The sequence below is a fragment of the Centruroides sculpturatus genome, unplaced genomic scaffold, assembly GCF_000671375.1.
Source record: "Centruroides sculpturatus isolate CEXI.00-Female unplaced genomic scaffold, Cexi_2.0 scaffold744, whole genome shotgun sequence".
Lineage (NCBI taxonomy): Eukaryota > Metazoa > Arthropoda > Arachnida > Scorpiones > Buthidae > Centruroides > Centruroides sculpturatus.
This window is the reverse complement of record NW_019385145.1, coordinates 327,825-348,719: the sequence shown is the minus strand read 5'-3', so window position 1 is coordinate 348,719 and position 20,895 is coordinate 327,825. Positions and strand designations below refer to the sequence as shown.

Genomic DNA, 20,895 nt, shown 5'->3' with positions numbered 1-20,895 from the left:
CTTTTTCACAGAGCAAAGGTCACAGCTATACACAATTTGTATAATTATTTTTAGGATTTATTGTATTGAATGGGATATGTTATGTATGGTTTAACTCATTATAGATATTATCCTATAATAACAAATTAACAAATGAAAAGAGTGTGCAGCATACCTTTTGTGAGAGGTCGGACTTGAAAAAAAAAACCCACAATTTTATTCAAAAATTTTTTGAAAGAAAATTCATTTTTCATTTTGAAAAGGAAATTTATTTAAATCTCAGAAAAAAAATTTCTTCCATTTTATTACTGGAGGATGAGTGTATTTCTCTTCCCAGAGTCATTTCCTTTCCCAGGGAACTCAGAATGTGTCACTGGGAACTACAACTAAAAATTCACTATTAGTGGAAAACGACAAATGTGACTTGGAAATATAAAGAGGAGAACTCAAAGAACAGTCAGGGATCAAGAGTCTGCGAAAGTATTCCATCCTTTCGGCTGTGCCAGCCGAAAGGATTTATCATCATCACTCATCGCCACACACTCCTCCCAAATGTCCTGTGTTCTCCAGGAACACCTATGAAGAACCAACAGATCTCAACTTCTGGTAGACTTTAACTGCCATTCAAGGCAACAGAGACATTCCCAAGGCTCCCCAACTACTCCACAGCCATCTGGAAATCCATACACAGTGCTTCAGGTACTTATGTTCTTGAACATAAAGCAGCAATTAGACTTAATTATAACCAATCACCATGGACAAATCATTGTAAGGAATTCGGATGCACAATTAACGAAAAAAGTGTAAAAATAATCCATAAAGAAAAAGACAGTTACCTACGAAAATTCAAAGAGCATTTCGAAATTGTTAATAAAAGCAAAACCATAAACTTAAATGATGGAATGGAGGTTGGCAAAGTGTGGGAGGAAATGGGAGGAGCTAAAGGGAAAGAAAACAAAAAGAGGGGAAAACGGTCTAAAAATGCCTTAGGGGACACAACATCAACACTGGGCAGATGTAGTTCTAAACTTAAAACAGGTTAATTAACTATTGTTGTAATTTACCATAAAAACAAATGTAATAATTGAATTTACCAATATATAGAAATGTAAAAAACCTGAAGAGGGGTGCAAGTGATACGAAAATATTGCACCTGAAATGCATAGTAAGTAAGAAAATAAAGAATACGAAGATAAGCTATTGTCTCTGATTAAATGCGGTCCAGGCAAAAAAACGGTGGTTATTTCTGTACAATTAACCCATGAAGTTTCATCAATTTTTTGAGGAAATATTTTTTGAAAAACTGATTTTAAAAGGAATTAATAAGATGTTTTAGGACTATAAAAATCATTCACAAATTCAAAACACTTCACATCTTTATTATCCAGCAGTTGATTTTTGTAATATTGTTTCAGTTTTGAAATGGATAAATGGTGTTCTATTTTTATTTAATGTGTATTTCAAAATTAAGTAATATTCAGAATATAATGTTCTACGATCAAATTAGTGATTTGTTGGCAGACATTATGTTAAATTGGTTGGAATAAGTGTTCTTTTTTTGAATTTAAGTTGTGTTATTCAATGAATGACTGTCTGAGGATGAGCATTACATACATCCAAAAGTGTTAGCATGACAAATTGTCAGACAATAAAAATGTGAATGTTTCGAGTTCATAAAATCAAATTATTTTTGTAATAACAACTTTTACACATTAAACTTAAGTTGATGATAACAATTTCTTTTTTCCTCTTATTACTAGGAACTTTTAAACAACGACAAAATATTTCCAAATATTTCAAATTTAAAATATTTACCCTCGACTTTTTGACTTAAGTCCAAGATGCTGACAGTACCGATGAATGTAGGCTCTTTCTGCTGATGTGAGAGAAGAAGGAAATTCAAACTCTAAAAATAAAAAATGGCAAATTATTAGAAATAAAGATTACACATTTATCACTATCAATAGTTTTAATGATTTAGTAATCAAATTTTTAAGAAACTACAGTTACATCATTTAAGATATAACCTAGTAAGTTATAATGGGGGTGCTCTTAAGTCGTCTTGGCTGTTGGTGACTTTTGCTTTGACTTTACTTTTTTATTAATATACTAAATTTATTATCTTTGATACACCGATCAAGTTAAGCTGACAGATATTAAGTAAAACAATATCCTTGAGGCAATTTTTTGTCCTGAATTTTTCTCATATATGTTTCCAAGAATTCCTCTTAGTAATATGTTGCAAGGTCAAAGTGGAAAGAAAAGAGTAAAACACCAATGTTCTACAAGAGATCCAAGAACTAAATGTCCAAAGCTTGAATATTATTTTATAAAAAGAAAATATTTTGGAAGCTGATGGTAAAGGTTTAACTTCCTTGTGGCAGTACCTGGAGTCAACCTTAAGTGCAGTTGTGGTGGAACTGACAACTATTGAAGATAGGCAGCTCACAGGTTTAGAACAGGTTTATCAGGCTTTGTCTTTAGTCTTTTGGTCTTATGTTCAAATATTTCATCATGATTAGATAAACTGGAGCAACAAGGACAACTTTTGCTTTAATGACATTGATGAGTTGCATGCTTTTGCATACTTATTAACACCATGTGGAAAAATTTGATGATGTTTAATTAATTAATTATAGTGTTCCATGAAAATTAGAAATTATTGATTATATGGTTAATTTTATAGGTGATATCTCATGTATACTGTACAGGGAAAAATCAAGTGTTTTATTGTATTCAATTGTCATCTTGAAAAACCCAAAATTCTTTACTTCAGAAATTAAGAATGTTGTTCCAACAAGTTGACAGAGATAGATGGGCAATGTTTAGTTTGATGCTAGATTTGTCTGTCAGTTTGCATTTATGCCGTAAAAAATTTTTCTCTTAGTTAAAAGATTATCGTTCTGTGGGGAAACAAGTCTATTTACATGGCAATGTTTATTTGTAGATGATAAGCTTTATACCTTTTCTATCTCAGAATCCCAGCTTATTGAGCTTCCTCTTTTTTATTTTAAACTTATCTCATATATCAGTCTATCTGATGAGTCTCTACAGCACGCAACATCCCACTGGGACTCGACTTGGATGTGGGTTGAGCTGTCAATTAGTTTCCTTATCTTTCTGGAATTGTAATGGATTTAGTTCTAAAAGCTTGGTGATCTTGAGTTTTATGTGTAACTGCCCAGACCTGTTCTGTATGGGTTTAGTGGAGACCTGGTTGCTTTCATCTGAGGAGGTTTTTCTTAGAAAGTTATTGTCAGCCAATTGGAATTTATGTGCTACCGGCAGAAAACCTATGGGCCCAGAAAGACCTAATGGTGATATTCTTTTCTTCTTTAATGAATCCGAAAGTTGAGTTATTGAGTTAAATAGTTAAATTGAGTTAAATAGTTGAGCTATTAGATTTTAACCCAGATATACTTGTGGTTAGTCTAACTCATTCAAACATTTTTGCTTCTCAATCCATCTCAATACTGATTATTTATGCTAGATCTCGAAAACGGCAATACATTCATCTTGACTTGTTCTCTAATATTTGGAAACTTGATCTCCATTGTTCAATAGAGTTGTCATTATGGATAATTTTAATGTACATGTCAGTTTATGTAGTTGACATTTTTTTTAATTAATACAGCATCACCACATATTTACGATCCAAGGTGATCAAAGAACCTAAAAGTTGACACTAATGGCAGATTGTTCTTACAGTGGTTAATTGGAAACAACCTTATTCTTCTCAATGGGCAAACCAGAGGAGATTATTCTGATGAATTGACTTTTCTCTTGAGTATTGATAGTTTGGTTATTGACTTTGTGATCATTTCTCAAAGCACATGTCACTTAATTGATTGCTGAAAATTGAAAGTCTGCTGTTATTGGATCACTTCCCTGTGACCTTGTATTTGTCTGGTAGTTCTGAATGCTTTTTGGATGGAAAGACCAATTTCTCTGGGACTCACTTTGTTTGGAATGAGTCCAAGATAGGTGCATTTGTTGATACTGTTAAGAAACGTTTTTAGAATAGGAGATTTGCTAATGAATTGGTAGATGATTTTTATAATGTAGTAATTGCTGATTTGTGTTTTTTGGTAAGAAAGCTTGGCATTTTAAGAGAGGGAGTTAGTGTTAATAATGTACATTGTTCTCCCTGGGTTGACAAATCTTGTCTCAAACTTAAGAGAGAGCAGAATCACAACGTTCATATATTTTGAATATCAGGTAGCCAGACTGATCTTGTCTCTTTTAAATTTGAATAAAGAAGCTAGTTCATTTATCAAGGCTAAAAAATGGAAATTTTTGGGTAATTTTACTAGGAATTTGGTAAACATTAAAGATGCCAGGACTTTTTGGCTATATTTTAGCTCATTTCATATGACAAAATTCACAACCAATCATGTTATTTCCTTGGATGCCTGGTATGACTTTTTTAAACAGTTATTCAGTATTAAGAGTTTGATCTCAATTGACATCTGATTCTGTCTGGAACCCTGTTTGTGTAGGATTCCTTTTTAGACACTCCAATTTTACCATCAGAAGTGAGCCCTTGCTATTCAAGGTATGCATTTATGCTCTGCTCCAGGGATAATATCCCTCTTTCTTTAATAAATTATTCAGGGAAACTGTTAATTCATATTTTGACAGACTTGTTTAATCAGATTTATGAATCTGAAGCCTTGGTTAGAAGTTAAGATCAAGATGATTCATAAGAGAGGGCCAGAAGACAACCCTGCCAACTTTCAATCAATCTTGATGTTACTCACAGTCTGGAAAATTTTTACACCAATTTTGGCAAAAAGATTGGGAAAATGGTTGACAGATAGGAAATTGATACAGTCAGTGAGTGACCTTTAATGGTGTAGCAGCCTTATTTCCAAGGACCCCGCATGACCCAGGACCCATTAAAAATTTACTTTAACTTTAATATTGTTATTTAAGTGCCTGAGGATGTGATGTATGAGATGCACAAGTTTAATGATGCTATCAGACCTGGCTATCCAGTGTAAAGCTACCTTACTATTCAAGCATATGAGGTAGTGTACAAAGCATCACTTGTCCTATCTATAATGTTGATCAAACTCATATAAATGTTCCTGCCTGAGCAATTGAACAATTACAGACACTGTAAGAGTTCTACAGAAAACAAAACATGTCACAATTACACAAAATAGTAACTCTTTCAGGCAAACAATACACCATTAAATTTACACAACTATAATCTACAGTAGATCAAACAGAATACACAAAGTGCACCAGTGTTTCCACTGCTGATCACCACTTCTGCAATTTATGAAAATTTTGAAGAAATGGTGATAACAATTCAAAATTCGTTACAAAAGTGGCAAAAGTATTTGTTGCCCTGGAAACAAAACCATATGTATGTTAGTGCATGGAGGAAGAGTCAAGAATAAAATTTTCTTGATATATTTGTTTTTTCTTTATGATTCATTTATGTAGTTACATAAGACACTTATAAGTATATATACTACTGCACAGGTACAGTACCTGAAGTACACAGGTAATTGAGTTTCTGGGGACATGCAAGATTTGAAAGATTTCATGTACCAGTCGACCCCCTATAACACTGTTGTAAATTCTGTTTTATAAGAATTCCATGTTGTACGAGTCACTTAGATTTTACAAATATGTGTGCCAGGCTGTGAATGGCTCACGTATTTGTAAAATCTAATTGACTCGTACAACATGGAATTCTTATAAAACGGAATTATCAACAGTGTTATAGGGGGGTCAACTGTACAATATGAAAAATTATAAACAAGCACAATGATTTAAAAAAAACTATTAATAAATGTTTTCCATAAATTAATTTATCTAACTGCTCTTAATTGAATATTTTTTTCAAATGAATTATCACTTCCAATAAAAGCACCATCACCTGTAATCCAGTTAAAATGAACAAATTTATTATAAAAACAAACATTTTCAACTATTTTTAACAGCCATCTTCTATCAACTTTTAGCAGCAGGAAGATGGCTGTTAAAAAACAGTTGAAAATTTGTTCATTTTAACTGCATTACAGGTGATAGTTGGTGCTTTTATTGTAATCTCATCCAATTTTGCGGTATCTTTTAATTATTGTTTCCATTTTTAAAAGGTTAATTTGATTAATTTTGCAAATTAAATTTTTTAAATAGCCGAAATTGTTAATTTCAGAAAGACAGAAAGATATCTTTTTAGAGTTGCTGAATTATTAAAAGTTTAAAATAAGATGTTTTATTATGCAAAAAAAAATGTATCCTGTTATTAATCCTTTCAGCCTGCTTTTTTTATTAATTGATGTTATTTTTCCTTTTACAAATTGTTAAATTAATACTGTGCCATGGAAATGTGTTGAAAAAAAATCAATGCTTTCTGTACTTATTTTTTATTTAATTTTTTTCTTTTCTCTGCTTCCAATATGTTATCCAATTTTATATCTTAGATACATTTATGATATCTTAATAGCTTGGAAAGGTTCCTTTAAAGAGTTGTCGACTTTTGTTAAATTTCTGTTAGTTGTTTACCCCTCCATCTCATTCTCTATTGAGAAAGAGTAAGACAGAAAACTTGTATTTTTAAATCTAGCTTACATGGAACCACTACTCATCAAGCTCACACTACACACCACAAATTCATCTCCATATATCATACCAGCTTCTTTCTTCCAGCCTTCTGGATATGTAAATGTGGCTATATTCACTCTCGTTCTCAGGACCATACTTGTACCACTTCAACTTCAGCTCTGATATGGAATGCTGCAAATAGTAACTATTGTTGTAGACAATGCTGAGTATACAATTTTCAAGTTCAAATTTATCAACAACCTGGTCTGCAGTTCTCTCTTCCTGCTCACTGTCCTCCATTCCAATGACAAAAACAAGAAGCTAATATTTGCAAAATCTCCTATTCCATACTTAGGGTTTATTACTTTATGAATAGTTCAAGCTTACAAGAGAGACAGGGTTACACCATCAAACCTTAGCTGTCACTCTGAAGAATTCTATGTAATGATAAGGATTTTCTTTTTGGAGAAGTCTAGAGTTTATAAAGTCCTATTACACAAAGTGTAAATGGGAACAAAAATCTTTTACATAGGTGTACAGCTAGAAAGTTATTAAACTGTTTAAATAAACACCAGGACGATGATAAAAATAACAATATTCAATTGACCTTGCAAGAAACATATTAGAAAATAATTTTACACCATTATGGGATCCTACTTCAATTTTTAAGAGATGGTTAGAATGCAGAACTCTGTTCATCTGGAGTCAATATACATATATTTATTAAAACCCTATAACTCTCACTCCTGAAATTCCTAATATATTGATAACACTTCACAAAAACTTAAAACCTTAATTTTTTCTAGGATTTATTTTTGTTTTAAGTTTATTTTGATTTTATTTTACTTAAACTTATAATGTATTTTATCTTAGCTAACCATTTTTATACTTTATTTAATTTCTTTAATCACATTTTATAAATTGTGAACATACTGTACTTGTTTTAAATTTAAATCAAAACTTTATAGCACACATTCAAATTCAAACACATTTAGGATAAAGAAAGGTTCTAGACTAAATGTGTTAGAATTTTAACAATTAAATAAAAAAAAACCACTATTTGAATTTTGTATATTCTTTCTTTGCTTGAGGATGACGTTTTGAAATGTCAAAAGTATTTTTAAAATTTAATGCCAATAGACAGTAGATTTTCTTCCTTATTTTATTACTAATCTTTATACACCAAATGCTTTCACACTTGTGCTGCATTGTCAAGGTTCATAACATAACAAAAATAAATGAAACAAAAATGCCAAAAGATAAAACAATCTCTTCTCTCCATATCCTTTCCTTTAACTTTTACAATTATTACATTAAAAAAAATCAAACTTGCACTATAATTTTTAATTTTTTTTTGCTTTTTTTAAAACTGATGCTAATTCATTTATGAAGCTTCACTAGTATCACATTCTGAAAACATTACAACACAAATTCCATAATTTAAGTGTTAACTTAAATATAGTCAAAACACATCTAATCATCAGAAATCTTGCTTTTAAATTTAAAAAATTTGTGTAAATATAATACAAATTAAAAAAGGATTCTATTTACCTTTCTGTTCTTCTTTCAGACGAAATTTCTGAAGAATTAAAGTAACTGCAATCTGCAATTCTTCACCAACACATATTTTTTTCCTTTCTTTCTTTGTCATATTTTATACCTGATTCGTTAAAATAAAAATATTTGTAGAATTAGCCGACATACAGATTTTAAAAATCAATAAAAGTTTTAATAAATATTTAGAGAATTTCAAATATAATTCAAAGACTAGCCACCCTTTACAAATCTCCCCGTAAAGAGAAGCTAGTTTTCCGTCGCAGTTAACCGCTTTATACGCAGCATCACGGGTGCAAGCGCAGAAGGTAACGGTAGCAGCGAAGGAACGAAGACAAATTAGACCTCCGACGACGTTCGGAGAGTAGCCGCGTCGTCCGGCATTCGGGACAACGGTCGGGAGTTCGACCCCTGCAAACGGACCACGATTAACGGTAGACGCACGGCGTCGTCGTCGGCTCGGAGTCATCCAGATTAATAGTTATTTATATTTTATTTCTCTCCGCCCCATTTTTGTTCCGACAGCATACCGTAACTTTTCAAAAAGATATTTAAATTTTCCCACAGCCTTTTGGAGTAGGGGCTGGAAATCGCATTTACCAGTAAACGAGGACAAGAAGAGGGGTTTAAACTTTAACCAAAATACGACACACGGTTTACGGACAAAGTCTACGAAGTCAAAACGACAAATTTGTAGAAATAACTCATTCAAATAAAAATACACATCCAGATAAATTAAAGGTATAGAATGAAATTAAATCAATTGGCTTTTTTTAATCTCATCGAAGTTAACGTACCGCTTTACATTTTTAAAAATTTGGTTTTATGACATACTAACTATAAATTTATCATCAAACCACTGTCAATTACAGAAAAAAATAAAACGTTTACAAAACGAAACCTAAAATACTTTGGCTTAAGTTATCAAGAGTCTACCACGAGCATTATAATCGCTATGACATGTATCAAAATTCATAAATGAAGAAGACATTTAAGAATAAATATTTTACCGTCTTCTGCGATATATTTTCTATTACACAAAATGTCAATTCGGCCTCACTCGCCGTTTACAAACATATACATAAACATTCTCGCTTATACGGTGCGCCCTCTGGCTGTAACAATTGAAAATAAATTTTACAAGCGCGATTCGTCTGAAAATAATAAATTCCAGAGGCTACAATTCTTTTTTATTTCTGTATCGGGATTAATATGGAGGTTATTGCGTAATCGATAAATAAGATGTAACTTAAATGTTGTATAAGTTATATATCCCTGTCGTCTTCTTCATTTATTTTCCAAGGTTCTATTTATGAATCTTGATACATGGCATAGCAATTGTAATGCTCGTGGTAGACTCTTGATATTTTAAGCCAAAGTATTTTAGGTTTCGTTTTGTAAACGTTTTATTCCAGTAGTTCATTTAATAAATCATAACGTTTTCGACTTAATACAATAGACCTTCCTCGGTGAATTTACACCATTTAAATAAAAGAACAAGAATATCGAATTCGACGAAATAATTTAAAAATAAAGAGGTGCTCTAAAGAGAACACTATCATAGAAGGAAAAAAATAAAGTAACAAAGACTTTTATGCCGTAGGCAAGGTGTTCGCATCCTTTTAGTTGATACAAAATAATTTTTGGTCGGCTTTAGAAATTTCCAACATTTCTAATAACCTAATAGTTTTAACAAAACTGTGTCTAATACATTTACATCTGAAGCTGGTGTAAGACAAGGAGGCATTCTTCTCCTTTACTCGTTAATGCTTATTCTGGAATAATCACTAGAAAGGTATTAGATAACTGGGACGGAGCATTTCCATCGGGACCGTAAAGGTAACAACCTGAGATACGCTGACGATACACGTATTATAGCATCCAGTGAATCAGAACTTGAATATATTATGGAACGTTTTGAAACTGAGAGCAGGGAATATGGATTGCTGAAGTAGAACGAAAATTATGATAATTGATCATTCCTTGACACAGACTAAGGAAATTGCAGGCTATAAGGTGGTGAATGAATTTGTTTACCTTGGATCACTTCTTACGAATAAAGGAAGATGCGATAATGAAATTAAACGCAGAATTTGCCTCGCTCGCAATGCAACCTCTAAATTATTTAGAATTTAGAAAGATTCTGCAGTCACTATTTTTAAATTAAACTAAAGCTCATAAGAACGCTTATTTTTCCGATTGCCACTTATGCCTCGGAAACCTGGACCATAAATGCCACTTCTCGGAAGAAACTTGATTCCTTTGAAACACGGACATATAGAAAAATGCTGAGAATCTGTTGGACGGAGCACCGAACAAATTGCTCCATCCTACATCAACTGAAAATCACAATATGTCTTACCACTAAAATATACCAATCCTACCTTTCGCTTCTTGGGACATATTTCCAGACGCAAAAATGGATTTGAGAAACATTTTCTAGAAGGGAAGATCAATGGCAAACGCCCTAGAGGTAGATGTCAGATTAGGTGGGCGGATCGAGTAATGATGATTACAATGTATGAAGCCATCCATATGGCACGACACTGTGAGCAGTCAAAAGATACAATTAAAGCCGTCAATTCGTAATATCACCACGCCCTCTAAAGGTCATAGGACTAAGAAGAATAATGTTAGGGTTCTTAGCCGGTCTAACGATTCTGGCCTCATCTCACTGTATTTGTGTACTGTATCAGGTTCGGCGGCATAAGCCGCTAAGGCGGTGGAGTGGAGATTCTTATTCACAGTGTATTTATGTTCCTCGATTCTTTTTCCAAGGTACTGTACGCCTGGTAGCTCCCACGTGTGTTATTCTTGTCAAAACGCTGCTCGTCAGTTGGAATCGTGTAAACACCGGAAGAGCTGTTATGGCCTACAGGGTCCACGTCGTTACGTAAGATTCCAACGACCGTCGGATTACGGTTAGCCTATATAGAGTGCTTAAATTGCTCTTATCGGCTAGTTCTTTATGTATTCGTCCAAACATGGGAAAATAATAGAGAGGTTGCGGCCGACGTTTTCAACGCGAAAACGTGTACGGCGGATGTTCAGTGCCGCCTTCCTGTAAGCCTAGAAGTTTGAAAATGGCGTTTGGAACGTCGAGCATGATTCCACTGACGTCTCAAACGCCATTGTCAAACTTCTAGGCTTACAGGAAGGCGGCGCTGAACGTCCGACGTACACGTTTTCGCGTTGAAAACGTCGGCCGCAACCTCTCTAATGTAACGCAATTCTCCTCTTAGATGTCGGTTGGGAAGACGCAGCTCTTGTGTTTTTAAAGGCGCTAATGAATTTACCTATCAAAGTAGTAGGAAATCCATTATTTTTCAACTTTTTAGAATCAAAAGTTTTTAAAGCCAGGAGTTTTTGAGTCGATAAAATCAGAACTTTTTCAAAATTAAAATGTTTTTTCTGCTTATCGACGAAATTACAAATTTAGCTGAAATTATTCTTCTACGGAAATCATATAACCCAACTAGTTTATTACAGTACTTTAAAATGATTTTGACTAACGTCGGTATATTTTGCGCAACGAGATAAGTAAATATTCATCGGTAAATTGTGCCTTTTTTAGTTCTCGTTTCCGTCCGCTGGTTCTTTTCGTGGCTAACGAGATACGAGGCACAACTTTTTTTTTTAACTATTTCCGCCCCGTGGGCACTAAGAAGGCCTCTTATAGCGGGACCATTATGGGTTGGGCCAGGTCCACAATGGGGCGGCCGGGTGGTGAGGAACGGCGCCCAGACATATACGGACGGACAACTCCTCGAAAAATTCCTGGGGATTTAACGACCCGGGTCCCCCAGAGCGGTAGGATGTCACCTCGACCGCCCGGCCATCCGACCGTCAAGGCACGACACATCCAGGACAAACCACCCGTCAAAAATGTTCCGCGATTTCTCGTTGGGATTGCCCGGCGCGGTCTCGACCATTTGGCCTTGCGGTAAATAGTGTCATTATATAGTGTTTACAGAGGATAGACAAACGGAAGGTCGAGCGAGAACGTATAGAGAAATTTCTGTCCTCGAAAGAATTCGGACGGGCGTCGGCCGGTTGGCTCGGGCAAACCGAGTTAATATATTCACGGCCAACGTTGGCTCGGAGCGAGGTGGCGCCAACAACTCACTGCCGCCGACAGATGGCGAAGGGGTTATCCCGGTGATCCGATTACCTTATCCTACCAGGCGTATCTTTTCTCCGGTCCGTCCTTTCTCGGTAAGTTTTTCCACCTGTTGTTTGTTAAATACGAATGCGCTCCGCGACCACCGAGCCATCGTCGATCGTCGTCCGGCTGCGCGCCGTTGCATCTGCGCCGATACTTCCGGAGAAGAGTCGTTCGTCCTACCAAAACAAACTCGTAACGTGTATCACACATTAGGACTTTGGATAAGATAAACGAATGGCACGCCCGCGACGTTATCCGTTCATTTTATCCAGAAAATCCAAGAAAAATGCCCGATGAACTGTAAATAATAAATTTATTTTACGAGAAATGATGGCGTGCTCCCTCTGGGCAATTTTTGCTTCGTTACGACTCGCCGTTATAAAATTTACCATTACATTTATATTGTATACGTTATAATTATTACGTTTTATTTCGAAAAAGACGAAATGATTTTGCAGAAGTATATCGAATCGGGAAGTTTTCAAATCGTTATCTTTTCCATCGTGACTGATTATCGCCGTGCTACGATTACGATTTGATCTCGACACAATGTTTAAAATTACTTATAACGTCATAATTACAATTTTGCGCTTCGTATTCTGACTCTACGAAAAACTTTTCTTCCGAATATATTTTTGGCAAGTTTTTAAAATCGTCCTCTTCGTTCGCCCGCGTGTAATTCCGTCCGAGTGGGTGATAGATTTCTTCCGGTGGTGTGCGATTAAGGTTACCGTAACCGTCGAAGGCAAAACACGGACTGATTGGCATTAAGCGTACTCGGACGCCGAGGCAAAATAAAAGGAATTTGTATTTTTTCGTCTAGTAAACGTGGACGTATACGGTTTCCATTTATGCTTTCCTTCGAAGCACGGAATGTGATTTTACGTGTGAGAAAACTATTTTACCGCTTGGACGATAAGTATTGTCGAATTAAATTGTTACCGACGTCGCGTGTTCTCCCGACTGCGGAGTCGTTGGGTTTGCTTGCCTGGTGTCGTCGCCTGGCCGACGAATGCGATAACGATCGTCGAATATTTAGCGCTCGTCGGATTTAAATCCGAGCGATTGCGATTTAACCGTCGACTGTGCCGTCGGTCGAAAAGTGCGGACGTTTTCTTTATTTTAATTCTTTAATCCGTAGCGTACTTAGAATAAAGTGCACTACGGATGAGGACGGAATCTTTAGAGTACGGACCGTCCGTACCGACTACCGTGGACGAAACGTGGTGCGGCCACCCCGTGTGCTGCGGATGAAATGTCGACGGTGCCTCGACATTTTAAAAATTAGAACTAAAAAACTAGTTGAGATGCTTTTTGTAATATGCCGTGGAGAATTTTACTCGAACGAAACGGTCTTCTTGTCGCGATGTATTCGAAATTAGCGATTTCTCCAAATATTTGGCGCCGTTTAGAATGTGTTGCGGTTTGGAGATATTTAATGATGATCTGCGCGGTCCCGCGCTCGAGACCCGAACGATTCTTCGACCCGACGGGATGCTTTCCGGACTTCGGTGTCGGGATCGGAGGTACAGATGCCGCCGCCAAAGTCTACTGTAAACTGGACCGTCAACTGTTTTTTGTTCCGGCAACCCGTTCTTAACGATGGTAAATTTTATGGAAAATTACATTAATTATAAATAATATGAGTTTGTCGACTATTGTAATTTGATGTGGATAACCCGTAGCGGTATATAACCTATACCGGAGAATGTCCCTATGCAGAATCTTTGATTAGATAAAAAGGTTAATGAGTTAAAATGATAAAGATTGGCAGACAATGAAAGAGAAAATAAGATAGTGATAATTTTTGCATAACGTTGTCTTTGTGGGTCGTGAAAACGTACTAAAATGAATATAAAATTTTTGCACAATTCAAACTACCGCGTGTCTTGTGTGTCCGAAGTGGCCGGCGAGAGAGTGACACTTTTCGGCATGCATTTACCGGGTCTTTTTGTCGATCTTTCTCGGTTGCCACTACAATATGTAATTATATACAAAATCAATTAAGGTATTACTTGATATACTGATTTTTTTTCAATTATTTTGACTCAAATTTATGTTCTGTAAATATTTATGTAACAATACTATATTTGTTGAATTAATTATTCATTTTAAATACTTTTTATATTATGAAATATTAAATGTTCTATTTTATTTTTACAGAATAATCTTTAAGACAATGAGTTGCAAGAGATTCCTTTCTTTCATCACTGTAGAACCTGCACTGTTCCTTTATATGCTTGCTATATTTTTAGAAAGTAGTGTATTGCAAGATTTGATTTCGACAAAGATATGTATCAAACAAACTAATTTTAGTGAAACGTTATGTAGAGGTCTAGAAAATGATACGTTTTATAAAAATTTGACTAAAAACAAAATTTATGAAGAAGAAAGAACAATGTGGATAACTTATAACAATGCTATACTTTATGGTTTAAATTTAGTTGTTGCAAGTTACATGGGATCCTGGAGTGATAAATTTAGTAGAAAATTAGTAATGTTAATTCCACCAATTAATTCATTTCTTGCATGTATAAATTTTATAATCATTTCTAATTACTTATATTCGAGAATGGAACTTATTTTTATTAGTAGTATTTTATCTGGTTTATCGGGTGGAACTGTTGCTTTTATAGGTTCTTGTTTTGGTTACCTCTCAAATATCACAACCAAAGAAACAAGAAATAAAAGAATAGCCTTTACTGAAGCCATGCTTATTATTGGTGGCACGGTGGGATTTTATATAGGTGGTGGAATGTTGAAACGTACAAATTATGTTGATATATTTATACTTGAACTGTTCATTCATTGTCTTTCTGTGATATATATAATATTTTTTATTAAGGAATTAAAACACGATGACAAAATACAAAGTGGAAATTTGTGCACAAAATTTTTTTCTGTTAAACATATTATAGAAATGTTCTCTATGATATTCCGACGAAGAGAAGACAATAAGCGTTGTTATATAGTATTGTCTCTGATTGCTACAATTTTAGTATATTATGGTCTAACAGGTTAGTATTAGAATTAATTATGTTTTTATTTTAATCAAGAGATTATCATTATTTTAGTCATTTTTTAATTCAGAGTTGTCAACCTTCAGGAAAAGAAAGTCCTGTAAGATTTGGAGAAAAATGCTGATTTCAAAAAATAAATGCCAGCCATCACAAAATCATAATTGATACATATATTGGATACAATATTGCACAACTTTTACAATATACAAAATTAATTATTTTTCACTTCTTCATGTTGACCAGAATGATGTCACTATGCTTCACCTATTAGCTATTTGTGTTCAAACCATGATCTATAGATAACCATATGGCTATGTCACTTCCTTTGTTTGCCTAAAATCAATAAGATGCCTTGTATTGACACTAGTAGCGCTTCAATTCCATGTCACCCAATTGTTGTAATATATATGCAAGAAAAAATGATTTTATTATCTAGGTGTTTTTTGCCATTTTCTCAATGTAATTTAACTAAGGTGAATGCAGATTACTACAGTAAGTACAATATTTCTATCTAAAAGTACAAACAATGTAAATTCATATTTTATTTTAGTTGAAATTGAGAATGATGCCCAGCTGTTTTGAATCTGGTTGTAACTCAAGCTACACAGTATAAAAAGGTGATGAAAAACCTGAAAAAAAGCATTTTTGAAGTCAGATTGATTGAGTAAATCTGCAGAATCATCACAATTTGATCTAAAGTTAACAACAAAGTCAAGTACATGCAACTTTCATTTTGATGATAGGTTTTTGAAAACATTTAAGCACATATGCACATTTTGAAAACATTTAAGCACACTATAATGTTGTTGAGATTCCTCATGGGAGGTGGGATTTATTATTCGATTCTACTCTTACTAAAGGCCCATTTGTTATAGCCTGAAGAAGAGCCCAGGAGGGGCGACGAAAACGTTCGCAATTCTAAAAATAGAAGCACTCCGGTTAAAGGTTTGAGGAGTAGTTTGTTTTATTTTACTACTCTTATTATATTTTATAATATGTCTTTTTACTTATGTAACAAGTTACTTGTTACATAAGTAAAACAACACATTATACTTATTACCTACTAAAAAACTTCACCATGAAAACAAAAATGCAATCAAATCTGAATCATTACAATACAACCCAGTTAAATTACCACATATTGATATAACAGGTAAATTTTCCCATGACATTTATAAAGTTGATTAATTCCTTTTAATTTTTTTAGTAACTGAATCATCACATGGAAGCACATGTCAAATGAAATTAGATTTTTGTTTCAGCACATGCAAGAGTAGTTCATCAGGAAATTCTTAAGCTACTACCTCTACATTTAGCCTATTGAGAAGTATATTACTTGAGCATAAAACATAGAAAAATAACAAAAAATAATTATTAAAAGAGAGTGCTCCTGTTATTCTAATATGAGTTAGTACTCTTTTGATTAATAGGAAAGATCTAAACTGTTGTAGGCCTGAAGAAAGGTAGTAGCCTGATGTGAGGTTACCAAATTGTGAACCCAAGTCAGGATGGAAGAGAGGTCAGATTCATGTGTTAGTGTGACAGATACTGAGACAGACTCAATGGTTACAAAATATTCGTCCCAATTTATTGATTATTATTCCCTGGTTTTCCCAAATTTTATCAGTTCTACAAGCATCAGAGCCAAGTATTAAGTTCTTGGTTCTGATACTTATTCCATTCTCACTCGAGACTTACCTTGTTTATTTTGTACAGTAGAACCTCAAAAACTCGGCTCTCGATAACCCGGCACTCCGGATAACTCGGCCACACCCTGGCAGGGCAAAAAAATGCTTAGTTAATTAATTTTCATTATAGATAGCTTCATAAAAGTATAAAAGTTCTCATAAAGTATTTTTCTGGGGTCTGTCTTATCAGGTAAATTACTGTACACAGTGTATTCATTAATTTTCATTTTCATGTAGTAAAGGCTCTATGCCTTCATAAAGGACATACTTTTCCTTTGTTTAAGGGTATTTGGGCAGTTTATTCTCTGTTTTATTCTCAAGTAAGCAATACATACAAGTACAGTATTTTCTGAGGAAACACTCGTACTTCTTTTTTTTAACCCCATTCCCGATAACCCGGCATTTTCACAAACTCGGCCACCCTTCGGTCCACATTAGGCCGAGTTTTCGAGGTTCTACTGTATTATCACAACAGATTTTGTTTAATGAATTCCTTTCTGTAATAAGCATTCTTAAGCTCATTTAATGAGGGATTTGGAACCTGTGTGGAGAGACTGAAAGATTCACTACCTAAAATGCATCACCAATAAATTTTTTGAAAGCTTTAATCAGCCATCACTCTTTGTCTCTTATTACTAGATATGAAACCAACACTAGTCTCCAGCTTGTTTTATTTAAGCTTGATTGAAAATAATATTACATCTGCCCCTTTGAAGCAATACACCTTTAGAGTTATTTTATTTTAAAATAAATACCTTTATTTTGTTTTTTCTTAATTTGTTTAAAAATTATTATTAATTTTTGCTATTTTGTTTTTTTCTTAACACCTATATCAATGGAGCATGCCATTGACTGCATAATAATAATTTTTTAACAAGGAATTATTTATTGTGACAGGATCACAATGCCGGGCTGCAATTTTTAATCATATTTTTAATTTATTTAATTTAAAGTATATGCTTTCCACCTCAAATTAGTACTGAATGTCTTGCTTCTGTACATCATACTTTTCCTTTAACAATAGAGACATTTAAATCATCTATTAACTGCTTTCGGAGGAAAGTTTTGAATTGAAATAACATGACTTGCATTGGAAGTTCATATATAGATAATCGGGGTCTCCTGCCCCTAAGTTTTCCATATCTGGTCTCAGATTTCATTTACTCTGTTCTCAAGATTAAGGAAAGATATGAATGGACAGATGGACAACAGTGGGAATTTATAGGTCTACAATTTTTTCAAATTGCAGCCCAATAATTTTTTGTTCTGATATTTATTCTACAAAAGAAAATAGTAGGAAATAATCATAGAAACAATTCATAAAGTCTTGTAGTTAATAATTCATTTTGTTGTTCTGGAAAAATAAATACAATACTTTATTAATAAGTATGATTGGAGGAAAATCAGCTAAATATGATCAAATGCCATCTACTAGCAGAAAGTGACATATTATCAATTTTACAACTGACATGACCATTGTTATTTATAGATCATGGTTCAAATTACAGAAGCTACTTGCTGACAAAATAACCACTTGAGGGTGCACAGTGCAGTAAATGTTGCCAACTTAACAGTTTTTGCACAAGATTTAGGTGGAGTTTTATGATACTGGTGCAAAAAATATGTTGATAATGCAGATGCATTAAATCAGTGTCTTTTAAACTAATTTAAAGCAAATTTATCATTTTGTAAAATTTGACCACTAATTTTTGAAAACTTTTGACAACATAGAAATAATGCAATGCTGCTGGCAAAGTACAAAACCACTGGTAGCTTTCATTAAATGCTGACGGTTGACAACTTTGTGAATGCTATTGTAAATAAGAATAAATTTAGTAATTCTAAGTGTTATTTTATTAAAAATACTTTTATTTTCTTTTTAGTTCAAATTGCTTTGTTATATTTATTTGTGACAAGTAAGCCATTGCAATGGAATCAAGAATTATATAGTTATTTTTCTGGAGAAAATTTTGCTATTAGTGGAACTGCACTGCTTATTGGTTTGCCAGCAGCTTACCATTTTTGTAAAATTAAAGATACCACTGCAGGAATAATGGGTGTTTCATCTAGAATGATTGGTTTAATATTTCTTGGATTATCATATACCAAAGAAATGATGTTTATAAGTAAGTTTTCATTTATATTATAACAACTGAGCTCAGATCTGTAAATCCAAATATCTAAAGATTACTTCAATCAATAATTCTGCTGCACTTTAATCATCAAAATTAGTTTAAATGATTGAAGTACAGCCAAAATATAGAGTGAAGTAATCTGGCTCTTCTTAGATATTTAATATGCTCTAATTACATAATGAACAATTGAAACTCCTAAAACTCACAATTTCATTATTGAGTAACATTATTGAAAACATGCTTTTTTGAAATGATATAAATTTTACACAGTATTATTATAAGTTGTCAAAGTAGGGAACATTTAATAATAATGTTTATATTTCAGTAAATCCCCAAAACTGGGATCATATAAACACAGACAACCTAAGCAATAACAACAATTATGTAATTAATAAATAAAGAAAATATTTACTGATGTTTTCATCTATTTACATACCTCTAAGTAAAACAGACACTGATGCTGAACCTTATGTGTATTTTACTTATAGAGGTTTATGACTTTTAAAGTTGCATCCTGGAATTCTGTAAATATTTTAATTGTAAAGTAGTTTATTTTTTGATTTGAACTTTTCATTTGTACTGAAGAGGGATACAATAATACTGGTATTCATAATACATATATAAATGCAAATATAAGGATGGTTTACTAAGGTTTGTTATTGTTCATTGTGTGAAACTATATGACTGTTAAAAATCAGAATAAGAAGAGACTTTGGATCAGAATTTAAGTGACATTAAAAAAGTCCTACAAGACTTTAATTGTTTTTTAAACAAATAAATAGAATACTGTGGAATTATAGCAATTGTAATAATGGAAATGATCTGCTTCTGACACAATAAAGTGCTATAAATTAAGACACTTGGCAGTTTTTCTCATCTTTATTTAGTTGATACGTGTGAAAAATTTACACATTTCGGGCTCCTAAGCCCCTCTTCAGCCAACTAAAATATTAAAAAAGCATACAACACATATATAGAAAAAATACATAGGTTTTGTACAGTTTATAAAATTATCGTGATCAAAAACATACCTATGCATACAAGTTTTATAAATTAAAGTGACATCAGCTTATTCTTAATACTTTCAGCCAACTAAAACATTAAAAGAGTATACAATACATATATATAAAATTATACACAACTTTTAGATCAAAATAGTTTTATAATTTCTGCAAAACATACCTTGGATATAACTATTACTAAAGTGGTACACAGTTGATTATACTTTCCACTCATAAATCCATTTTGTAAATTCTTACTTCCTTTGATACACATTCACAAATTTACATATTTACATATCTGGCATCTATTGCAATTTTACAATTTTATATGATTGGCAATTTATTTAACATTTTAATATTTAATATTATAAATTATTACATGGACCTCAGTAATAATACAATATCTCAAAGGTGGTAAACACGATTAACAGTTAATATAAATTTACATATTATCTGCCATCTATTACAATTTTAGAGTTGTATACCATTGTTAACTTATTTAATAGTTCAATATTTATTATTATAAATTAGCACATTGATTACAATAATAACACAATTTTGAAGCTGATGAATTAATATAAAATTTTTAAACAATTTTCACTTACAGAAATGCTAGGATTTTTATTTATACTATTTTGATTTTTGATTATTTCTATACTTTCTTTAAATTTTCTTTTATATGTATCTTTTTCTCTGTGTAAAATATCTATATTATTTTTATCTATATTACAATTATTTAAAAGGCAGTGTTCATGAAAGGCAGAATTTGAAATATCGAAGATTAAATTCTGC

At 33.0% G+C, this 20,895-nt stretch overlaps 2 protein-coding genes across 4 annotated transcripts in view; one reads left to right on the top strand and one right to left on the bottom strand.

The window, feature by feature from the left end:
* Positions 1 to 9,238, bottom strand: part of LOC111635390 (probable ATP-dependent RNA helicase YTHDC2) — an 87,586-nt gene extending 78,348 nt beyond the window's left edge. The window contains exons 1-3 of the mRNA XM_023380344.1: positions 9,105 to 9,238; positions 8,092 to 8,200; positions 1,795 to 1,885 (exon numbers count right to left, since the gene is read on the bottom strand). Coding sequence (XP_023236112.1) covers positions 1,795 to 1,885; positions 8,092 to 8,191 — 191 coding nt within the window. The 5' untranslated portion in view covers positions 8,192 to 8,200; positions 9,105 to 9,238. The remainder of the gene's footprint in view (positions 1 to 1,794; positions 1,886 to 8,091; positions 8,201 to 9,104) is intronic.
* Positions 9,239 to 11,889: 2,651 nt separating this feature from the next.
* LOC111635395 (proton-coupled folate transporter-like) lies at positions 11,890 to 20,400 on the top strand. Of its 3 annotated transcripts, none has more exons than XM_023380349.1 (3): positions 11,890 to 13,864; positions 14,423 to 15,276; positions 18,851 to 20,400. In XM_023380349.1, exons 2-3 carry the CDS (start codon positions 14,439 to 14,441, stop codon positions 19,114 to 19,116), a joined length of 1,104 nt encoding a protein of 367 aa, XP_023236117.1. In that variant the 5' UTR covers positions 11,890 to 13,864; positions 14,423 to 14,438; the 3' UTR covers positions 19,117 to 20,400. The 3 variants fall into 3 exon arrangements, with proteins under 3 accessions (XP_023236117.1, XP_023236115.1, XP_023236118.1); XM_023380347.1 differs by having other exon boundaries at positions 11,891 to 12,309; XM_023380350.1 differs by lacking the exon at positions 11,890 to 13,864 and adding an exon at positions 14,221 to 14,226.
* The last annotated feature ends 495 nt before the right edge of the window (positions 20,401 to 20,895 follow it).

What these genes read in the sequence shown, in the direction of transcription:
- LOC111635395 (XM_023380349.1), top strand. Translation starts at nt 14,439, where the DNA reads ATGAGTTGCAAGAGATTCCTTTCTTTCATCACTGTAGAACCTGCACTG. An exon ending in AGTATATTATGGTCTAACAG is followed by an intron (nt 15,277 to 18,850) that starts GTTAGTATTAGA and finishes TTTTCTTTTTAG; the next exon opens with TTCAAATTGCTTTGTTATAT.